At 37.2% G+C, this 9,768-nt stretch overlaps 2 protein-coding genes across 3 annotated transcripts; both read left to right on the top strand.

Moving 5' to 3' along the window:
* The first annotated feature begins 1,887 nt into the window (after positions 1-1,887).
* Positions 1,888-4,329, top strand: LOC112462349 (stress response protein NST1-like). 2 transcript variants are annotated; one of them, XM_025028073.1, is made up of 2 exons: positions 1,888-3,284; positions 3,403-3,494. In XM_025028073.1, the coding sequence occupies exons 1-2, from the start codon at positions 2,041-2,043 to the stop codon at positions 3,404-3,406; spliced, it is 1,248 nt and encodes a 415-aa protein (XP_024883841.1). In that variant the 5' UTR covers positions 1,888-2,040; the 3' UTR covers positions 3,407-3,494. The 2 variants fall into 2 exon arrangements, with proteins under 2 accessions (XP_024883841.1, XP_024883840.1); XM_025028072.1 differs by having other exon boundaries at positions 1,889-4,329.
* A 2,776-nt stretch (positions 4,330-7,105) lies between these two features.
* Positions 7,106-9,560, top strand: LOC112462350 (protein ANTAGONIST OF LIKE HETEROCHROMATIN PROTEIN 1-like). The gene is made up of 3 exons (XM_025028074.1): positions 7,106-7,215; positions 7,342-7,694; positions 7,949-9,560. The coding sequence occupies exons 1-3, from the start codon at positions 7,106-7,108 to the stop codon at positions 8,050-8,052; spliced, it is 567 nt and encodes a 188-aa protein (XP_024883842.1). The 3' UTR covers positions 8,053-9,560.
* The last annotated feature ends 208 nt before the right edge of the window (positions 9,561-9,768 follow it).

Below are 9,768 nucleotides of genomic sequence, written 5' to 3'. Positions count from 1 at the left end.
CAACCTATTTATTATTTGACACACACGAGCTTGACCTTTAATTATAATAATAATAATAATAATAATAATAATAATAATAATAATAAAAATAATAAAAATAATAATAATAATAATAAAAATAATAATAATAATAATAATAATAATAATAATAATAATAATAATAATAAAACTTTCGAGAATAATTATGTTCACGAGAACTGCAATTAATCGAGGAATAGGAGAGTTTGTAAAAAAAGTAATTGATTGTAACAAGCAATGGGTGCATCCAGAAGCATGACCGCTCACTGAGCGCTCATTGAGCGCTCAGTATATCCCCTAGATCTATCTACTGGATACAAACACTCTCTGAGCTGCTCACGGTGAGCGCTCGCCACTTTCGTGAGCGTAGTTTTCTATCGCTCACTCAGCTCACTTTACGCTCTCTCTCCAATCTTCGCGCCAATTTAATATCCCTAAAAGTTAATAACTATAATATAATTCTTGTGCTGTTGTTAATTTTTATCTTTTAGTTGAAAAGTTAAGTTATTCTTGTTTGCAAATAATAAAAAAATTAACATATTAAGTAGTTAAACATTATTTTATATGTACACATTTTTTGAAATATAGTCTAATCTACAAAGTTGTGTGTGTGTGTGTCCGTGCTTGCGTGCGTGCGGCGTGCGTGTGTGCGTGTGATCTGTTCTTTATCATACTTTTAATTTTTATATTGCATTTTTCTGATAATTATATTTTTTTAAACAATTTATTTATTATGTAATTCCTAATTTTTAGTAAAGAAAGCATAATACACTTGACGGCACAAAAACATAATACGCTTATACATATACTGCAAAAGAGAGAAAATTATATTTGTACAAAATTACAAATTTTAATAATTATGTAACATGCGAAATATAGAATAGGTACATCTCTACTCTAGCTAATAACATTTAGATAAAGCATTTGTATATTTTTACAGGTGGCAGGTAGTAAAAATAGAAATTAATAATTGCGCAGATCTTTATAGAGACGTAATGTCTACTATAAATGCAAATAAATATCTATAACTTATAAGTCATATAAATGCGTATAATAAACTGTTGTGAGCATATATCCAGTACATCAAAAATGCTCACTGAGCGGCTACCTGTGAGCGCTCAATGAGCGATCGTGCTTCTGGATGCAGCCATTGGGCATTCCGATATTCAAGCGGGGAGCACACACTTCTGCACAACGCATAATGCATAAGCATAAGAAAATTGATTGGTCTATTTCCTTATGCACATGTGTATAGACCAATCAATTTTCTTATGCTTACGCATTATGCGTTGTGCAGAAGTGTGTGCTCCCCGCTTCACTGTCAGTACTGAAAATCTATATTTTACGTCATGTACACTATAGATTTTCAGTACTGACAATTGCTGACAGTAAATATCGGAATGCAACTACTGTAAGGGCTCAGTCACAATGAGAAAAATAAGGAATAAGATAAAGGAATAAGGAATAAGACATGTTGCATCTCACTTTAATGTACGTGTACTGAAGTGAGATGCGACATTCCTTTATTCCTTATTCCTTTATCTTATTCCTTATTTTTGTCATTGTGTCTGAGCCCTAATATATCTCGATTGTGTACATATACTATTTACGAAAAATAATTAACAATGGTGATTGGTTGGATCCAAAGGTAATAACCAATCTTCTATAGCTACTTAGCAGCTCAGTTTGTGGTCGTGCTCCTGGATGCACCCAATGAATTCGAGATTATGGCTACGGTCAACGTGACGCTACAAATGCTTCGAAGCATTCCTCTTCTCTTTTCTTTCAATGAAGAAAGAAAAAGAAGAAGAACGCTCCAAAGCATTTGTAGCGTCATGTTGACCGTAGCTTATATCGAATTGCGAAGCGTGTGACAAATAAGGTATTCACGAAGAATGCAAAACGCGTTGTCGATACTGAGAACTATTAGTGATTAGTTGCTTTTTTCACACGATTTTAATCGGATTTAATGTTTCGCGACACATACACGATTTTCGAACAAATTACTTATGTGCATGTTATATGATTTCAGCATTTAGTGCGTTATTTGATGATCTCCGGTGGGACATGGAAATATCTGAAGGCAATGTACAAATAAGAAATCAGCCGACAAACTTGATCTCAGCGTACGATAAGCGGAAGGATGATGAGCCCGAGGTGGATCTTAATGAAGTCGAAATAATTACATCAGCGCAGCATTTTTGCGCAATCAAGATCAGAGAGACTAAGAACTATGATGAGAAAACGATTGACAAAGATCAGAGTGAAGCGAACGAATCAAACACTTCAGAATCCACTTTAGAAAATATACAACATACCGAGAACGGCGCTATTACCAACGTGCTAACAGATCCAATTTATTTAGACTCCTTGAACTCTAATTCCATAAATATTGAGTTCCAAAAACAGTCAAACGCAACGGAAGTGTTCATTCGAAGCAACGAACAGATAACAACTAATTACAATATATCTACAGTGACTATATCGAACAAACTTTTGGATGGGCTTAATATCAATATAAAAAAGGAGGATGACGAAGATCACGGCACATTATATACCGCAGAATGGTTATGCGACGGCAATAACGACGCCAATATACGACTGAGGATCTTGAAGGATGCCAAACAAAATGTACAAATTCCCGTTGACGTTGACGACATAATCACGTTAGCAAAACGTAAAAACCAATTAACGGATAGCAAGGATAGCCTTGAACAGGAAAAAACTAAATTATCCAGAAGATCAAAAAAACACGTCAAGCTGAAGTCCGCCGTGCATCATCAAGACTACAGGGAAAGATTGAGGAAAAAGGCTGAATGTATGAGAGAGAAACGGAAAAAGCTATACGAGCAAGAGAGCGAGGAGCAACGTTTGCAAAGGTTGGCAAAAGAAGCGGCGAAGAGACGCGAGATGAGAATGTATTACGAGACTCCGGAGCAACGGAGGAAACGACTCGACGCTGAAGCAGCTAGAAAAAGAGAATATAGAATGTATAACGAGACGCCGGAAGATAGGAGAAAGCGACTTGATCGTGAAGCTGAAAGAAGAAGAATTAAGAGATTGTCATTATACGCAAACGAAACGCCGGAACAGAGAAGGGAAAGATTAAATAAAGAGTCGGCAAAGAGGCGAGAGGCCCGCTTGAGTCAGTATGCTAAAGAGACAGAAGAGGAAAGGAAGGAAAGATTGCGAAGAGACGCGCTGAGAGCCAGGGAAATGAGATTCACAAGATCCGCCATCGAGACGGAAGAGGAGCGTAGGCAAAGGTTAGTAAAGGATGCCCTTAGAAAAAGGGAGGTAAGAATGCATGGCAGTCATGCAGTGAACAATAATTTTACGGAACTCCGAACCGTTCGCAATTTTCAAGAATTGAACGATGTGCAGATAAGAGACAATCCCGAAAATCAATTGGACGGCCATTATCTGAGCAACTGGATGATGTGGTTTCAAAATACATTGACACAGACGGTTCACAGTGAAGAACAGGTCGCAGAGCCGCAAGCACAGCATAATAGATAACTTGTGTTTTTCGTTATGAGCATGATTTCTCAAGAACTTTCGTATATGAACGCGATAATTGATAATAGAAAACAATCTGGATGTGCTTTATATATGCTTTCTATATAATTCTCGGACGTGGAGAGACAAAATCGTAACGGCACAATTACCATTACGCCAATTACTTATTTGATAGCATTACGAGACAATAGCAATAGCAAGAGAGTTATAAATTCATATTAGAAACACTATTTTATAATATTTATAAACACCGGAACGAACACAATTACGCTGCTTTGTCGACAACTAAAAAAAAATCTTATAACAGTTATAACTTAATTCACATTATTTGTATCAACTGCTGAGGACAGATGAAGACTTCAGAGAAAAACCGAACATTTTTCAGTGTGTTTGCGTAATGTTTAATCGTGCGACTAATTATTTAAATATTTAAAAGATTTTCTTGCTCGTAAAAGATACGAGATACATCTTAAAGTAACATAGTTACTCTTTGATGTTAGGTTTAAGTGTATAAATAAATTTTAAGAGAGGTTGATGCGACGAAAGAATGGGAGTTGTACATTGAAAAAACAGACAAGAGAAGCAATTCTTGCCAGTGCCTTTTATTCATTGTTCAACAAAATAAGCGTTCAGACTGAATTCATTAATACATATATGGCATTTGAACATGAGTGAATGATTCTGGTGAAAGTTTGACTGTCTCTTGTGCTATTTGTACAGACAGTTATTATGTACTTCTTTCTACAGTTCCTTTATAATAAATATAATAATAAATTATGTTATAATACGTCATTTCACTCTTTCTATAAATACATATTTTTTTAAATTTTAATTTATTTATTCTATACACGCAGAATTGTTTGATAGTTTAATGATTTATCAATCATTTAATGATATTTTTATTTAAAATAAATATTTAATAGATACAAATTATTATAAGCTGCAACTATTGCAATCAATATGGAAATATAATTAAGGTGAATTTAATTTAACCCTCCGAGAACACACCTTTTTTTTTATTCACGGAGAACATTCTGGGTAAATCTGACCCTACACACACTTTGATCGTCCACCATTTTAAATTGACGAGTGCAATCAGCTTGAAAAAATTTCCAGATGTACTTGGAACATTGTTAAATCAATTGATATAAATAAAAAGTGCCGTTGGAATTATTTACATATTTAAAAAAACTCAAAAAAATTTTTTTTTTGAAATTTTTTTTTATTTTTTAGTTTTTTTTTAAAAAAAAAAAAAAAAAAGTAATTTACAAACAAAATTTTATTTTTTTATTTAAAAAAAACGGTCAAATTTGCCCGATGTGTTCTCGGAGAGTTAATTTAATGTTCAAATGTATTATTTTACAAAATAATGAACAAATGACATGAATTAAAAACTGCGTGAATTGTTAGGAAAAATTCACATCTTGGCAGAATAGCAGAAAGCAGAAAAGCAGCAGCCAATCAGGACTTACGCTGGTAGTAAGCAGAATGTACTCATACAGCACAAAATATAAAAACTAAACTATCTTTATTGCTTATCCCCGCAGGGTTTGCAAGGCGTTTTTTCTTAGGAACGTTACTCAAACCTCCATAATGCTACCCTTCTCCTCTCACTTTAACCCTTTGGACCAACGGTTTAACGTCTCTTCCGAAAGATGGAGCCCAGTTTCCATCTAGGATACCTAGGTGGCGGGGGCAGCGTACAGCACAAAATATTTTTTAGGAAGATTAAAATAATTTACAAAAACATTTTTAGAATGTTTCTATGTCCGCCAGATCATGTCAAAAAAATTTTTTCAAAAATATTTTTAGAAGCCAAAAAGTAAGTGTTTGTTCCGCCAATTTAACCAAAAAAATATATATTTATATCGACAACAATTGGCAAAGGTACATAAAAACTTCACGACGTTTTAACCCAGGATTCGGGTCCTTATCAAGTGATCTAACAAAGCAAAAATACATAAATTACAGCGTGAGGTCAAATAACATAGTCAATAGTTAAAATTTATAATTTAAGAGTTAAAAGTTAAAATTTTCAGAAAGTATAAAAGAAATTCCTTTAAGTCAATGCGGAAATTTTTAAGGAGCAAAAATTCAAATACCTGATGAGGAACCGAGTACCATCTCTCTCTCGTCTGGGGTTTGAACATCACTCTATTAGTTATTAATTTTCTAGTCTCTCATTTGTGATGTTTCTGTCAAAATCTCATAAGCACTAGACTGAAAATGTGCCGACGATGGTACTCGTTTCTTCATCAGGTATTTGAATTTTTGTTCCTTAAAAATTTCCGTATTGACTTAAAGGAATTTCCTTTTATACTTTCTGAAAATTTTAACTTTTAACTCTAAAATTATAAATTTTAACTATTGACTATGTTATTTGACCTCACGCTGTAATTTATGTATTTTTGCTTTGTTAGATCACTTGATAAGGACCCGAATCCTGGGTTGAAACGTCGTGAAGTTTTCATGTACCTTTGCCAATTGTTGTCGATATAAATATTGGTAGAAACGGGTAATAAAAGACGAGGAGAGATTGTGTTGTGTGCGGCATTTAGTCGGTTAATCGCGGTTTTACAAATAGTGTGGTCAGGTTGTCACAGAGGGCAGCCTATATGGCGTCGCTGTAGTTGCGAAATCGCGCGCGAAAACGGCGTTTGTTGCGTAGCGCCCCAGAGACGGATCACGTTGCGGCGACGTGTACATGGTCTGCGCAGACGCAAGCGGGCGTGTTCGTGCGTGCACTGCGTGCAGCCCGGCGAGACGATCATTCGAGAACTATCAGTGGTCTAGTTTACACCGATCACTTGATACGCGTATTAAATAGTAAATAACTAGTAAATAAGTCTGATTATTGGCTGATCAGTTCAAATATACTATTTGATACGCGTATCAAGAGATCGGTGTAAACTAGGCCGTGTCGTTCCGTACGCATCTTTCAGTTTGGGCCTTTCGCCATTACGAAGTTTCGAGAAGCGCGACGTATTTGGGTTGCGTTTAATTGTACGCAAAAAAAGCCTGCTTATCTTCCTCTCGGAGAACGTACTACTACATTTCAACACGTCAACGAGGAAGGAAGGCGCCACAGATAATTTCCTGGCTTAATCACCATTATTGAAAGGAAGGACGACCCGGCCACATGGTGAAAATCGGAACGCCCTTTTTATGGGCTTAGTCACTGCGACTATCTTTCTAAGGCCCGGTCTACAATGGGTGTTGTAAGTCGTTGTCGGATGTCGGAAGTTGTTGCAGGTAATCGTATGTCGGTACAGTCACGACTGACGTTCTACAATAATTTTGTCGTAAGTGTTGGTACGAAGAGTCGAATAAGAAGTCGAATAAGAGTTGAAGAAGAATGGATTCGCAAACTGTGACAATTTGTAATCTATTATTACTTTATGTTGGAATAATAAAAATAAAGTTGCTTCTTTTGAAAAGCAAGCGTCGAAGACGGTGGTGGGTAAAACTCCATATTTCTCGTGAGATTCGAGAAGGTTATGGTGCTTATCGAACTTTATTTATGTATTTCAAAACACATGATCATTATGAATTGTTCAAATTCACAAGAATGTCAGCAGAACAATTTGATCATTTACACAATTTGTTGAAGCCTAAATTACAGAAAACCAGCCAGAGGGAACCGATTTCAACTGAAATTCGTCTTGCTGCAACGTTAAGGTTAGAATTACTCATTTCATATAATAAATAATACTAATGTAACACATGGTTTTTTATTTTTTCTGAAAAACAAAATTTTATTATTAATTGAATTATATTCCTAAAGTAATTCATTCAATATTGCAGCTTCCTTGCTCACGGAGACAGCGTTCGAACAATATCATTGTGGTTTCGCATTGGAAAGTCAACTCTATATGCCATCATTCCTGAGGTGTGTAAAGCAATATGGGATATACTGCAACCTCGATACCTCAAATGTCCTCAAAGTGAGGATGAATGGTTACGCATCGCTGCTGAATTTTATGATAAATGGGATTTTCCCAATTGTATAGGGGCAATTGACGGGAAACATTGTCATATCCAGGCTCCGGCCTATTCCGGTAGTGCATTTCACAACTACAAAGGTTTTTTCAGCTTGGTCTTAATGGCAATTGTTGATGCTAATTACAATTTTATCTGGGTCGACATTGGAGATTATGGTAAGTAGAAACTTTTCAATACAATGACATTAAGAATGAAGAACTCGACGAAAATCAAAAGAAATATTGTCAAAAGCACTGAAAATATGAAATTGATTTAGAGCTCAGTAAAAAAATTATGAAAAAATACAATTAAACTAAAAAAACTAATAAACTATTCAACGTTTAATATAATTTTCAATTTTTAATCATTTATAACATTAATGATACATGATGTAATATATCCTTCAAAATGTCCAAATGTTTGTTGCTAGGTTCTATGAACGACGCTGGAATTTGGTCGAAAACAAAATTGGAAGGAGGGAATAATTGCGCCAATCGTAAAAAAAGGGGAAGGAAAAAGGGCAGAGAAGTATAGAGGGGTGACAATAATGCCGTCTTTATATAAGGTGTACACAGCCATTCTGGCGGAGAGGTTAAGAGAGGAGATAGAGGGAAAGAGAATAGTACCACAGAATCAGACAGGCTTTAGAAAGGGGATGGGAACAATAGACAACATCTACGTACTGAACTACTTGGTGAACAAAAGGCTAGAGAAAAGAAGGGGGGAAAATTGATAGTATGTTTTGTGGACCTTAAGGCGGCGTTCGACTCGGTGGATAGAGGAGTACTGATAAAATCAATGAGAGAAAGAGGGATAAGGGAAGGGCTGCTGAGAAGAACGGAGGAGATTCTGAGGGAGACGAGAAGCAGGGTAAAGGTAGGAGACGGAATGGGAGAAGAGTTCTGGACGGGCAGGGGTGTAAGGCAGGGGTGCCCATTGAGCCCGCTGTTTTTCAACGTGTTATTAGCGGATATGGAACAGGAAATGGGCAGAGTTAAATGGAGAGGAGTAAAGCTAGGAGGTAAGAGGGTGTATACTTTGGCATATGCGGACAATGTGTTAATGGCGGAGGACGAGGACCAAATGAGGAGCATGCTGGAAAGACTGGAAGGGTATCTAAGTAGGAAGAGATTGGAGCTGAACGTGGGGAAAACAAAAATAAGATTTAGGAAAGGAGGAGGGAGGGACAGTAAGAGAAGGTGGAGATGGGAAGGAAAAGAATTAGGAGAGGTGAAGGAATTTCGATACTTAGGGTACATGTTTCAAAGGAATGGAGGACAGAAAGCGCAGGTAAGAGAAAAGATCAAGAAGGCGGCGGCAGTGATGGGGGAAGGTCTGGGGGATAGGGAAGAGGAGATTTGGGAGAGACTGGGGAAAAAGATTATGGCTGTTTGATAGACTGGTGTGGACGGTCCTGGGATATGGAGCGGAAATATGGGGATGGAGAGAAAGGGAAGGAATGGAAAGGATGGAAGAGAGGTATATCAGATGGGTCTTGGGAGTAGATGGGAGAACGCCGTGGTATCTTGTTAGGGAGGAAATGCAAAGGGGGAAGTTAAGAGGGAGGGCTGGGATGAGGGCATGGAGATTCGAGAAAAAGTTAGAGGAGGGTAGAGGAAGTGAACTGGCGAGGCTATGTTGGTAGGAGTTAAAAGGAAGGGAAAAAGAAGGGAAAGCAGGATCAAGTTGGGAGAGAGAAAGAGGAAAGTTCTTTGAAGACAGAGAAGTAGAGTTGAAAGATCTGGAAAGGCTGAGAGAAGACGGAGACGAATGGTTTCACAAACTGTTTGGAGGGGATAAGGAAGTGCAAAGGAGAGAGAGATGGGAGAGGATCGAGGAAGCAGACTATAATAAATGGTACAAGCTAATAAAAGGAGAGGGTATACCGGGATATTTGAAGAAGTGATGGGGAGAGAGTAGATGGAGCAGGGTGGTGAGATTTAGATTAGGGAGTGAGATGAGAGAGAGAGAGAGAGCAGATACTGGGAAACGGAAGAGAAGAAGAAATGTAGGTTATGTGACCTCTCCCATAGGGAGGAAACGTGGGAGCATGTATGGGAAGAATGTAGGAGATGGAAATCAGCAAATGGTAGTTGGCAGGAAGCGGTGGGATGGGTGTTAGATGAGGAAGGGGGAGGAGAGGAATGAATGTTAGAACTAGAAGGGGAAAGAAGGAGAGGAAAAGGAGAGGCGGAGGAATTAGAGGAAGGAAGAGGGGAATAGTGAAGGGGGAGGGGCGAAGAGGAGGGA

The sequence above is a fragment of the Temnothorax curvispinosus genome, unplaced genomic scaffold, assembly GCF_003070985.1.
Source record: "Temnothorax curvispinosus isolate PA1 unplaced genomic scaffold, ASM307098v1 QBEX01012282.1, whole genome shotgun sequence".
NCBI classification, from domain to species: domain Eukaryota; kingdom Metazoa; phylum Arthropoda; class Insecta; order Hymenoptera; family Formicidae; genus Temnothorax; species Temnothorax curvispinosus.
The sequence above is the reverse complement of the archived record's forward strand: the minus strand, read 5'-3'. Positions and strand labels throughout refer to the sequence as shown.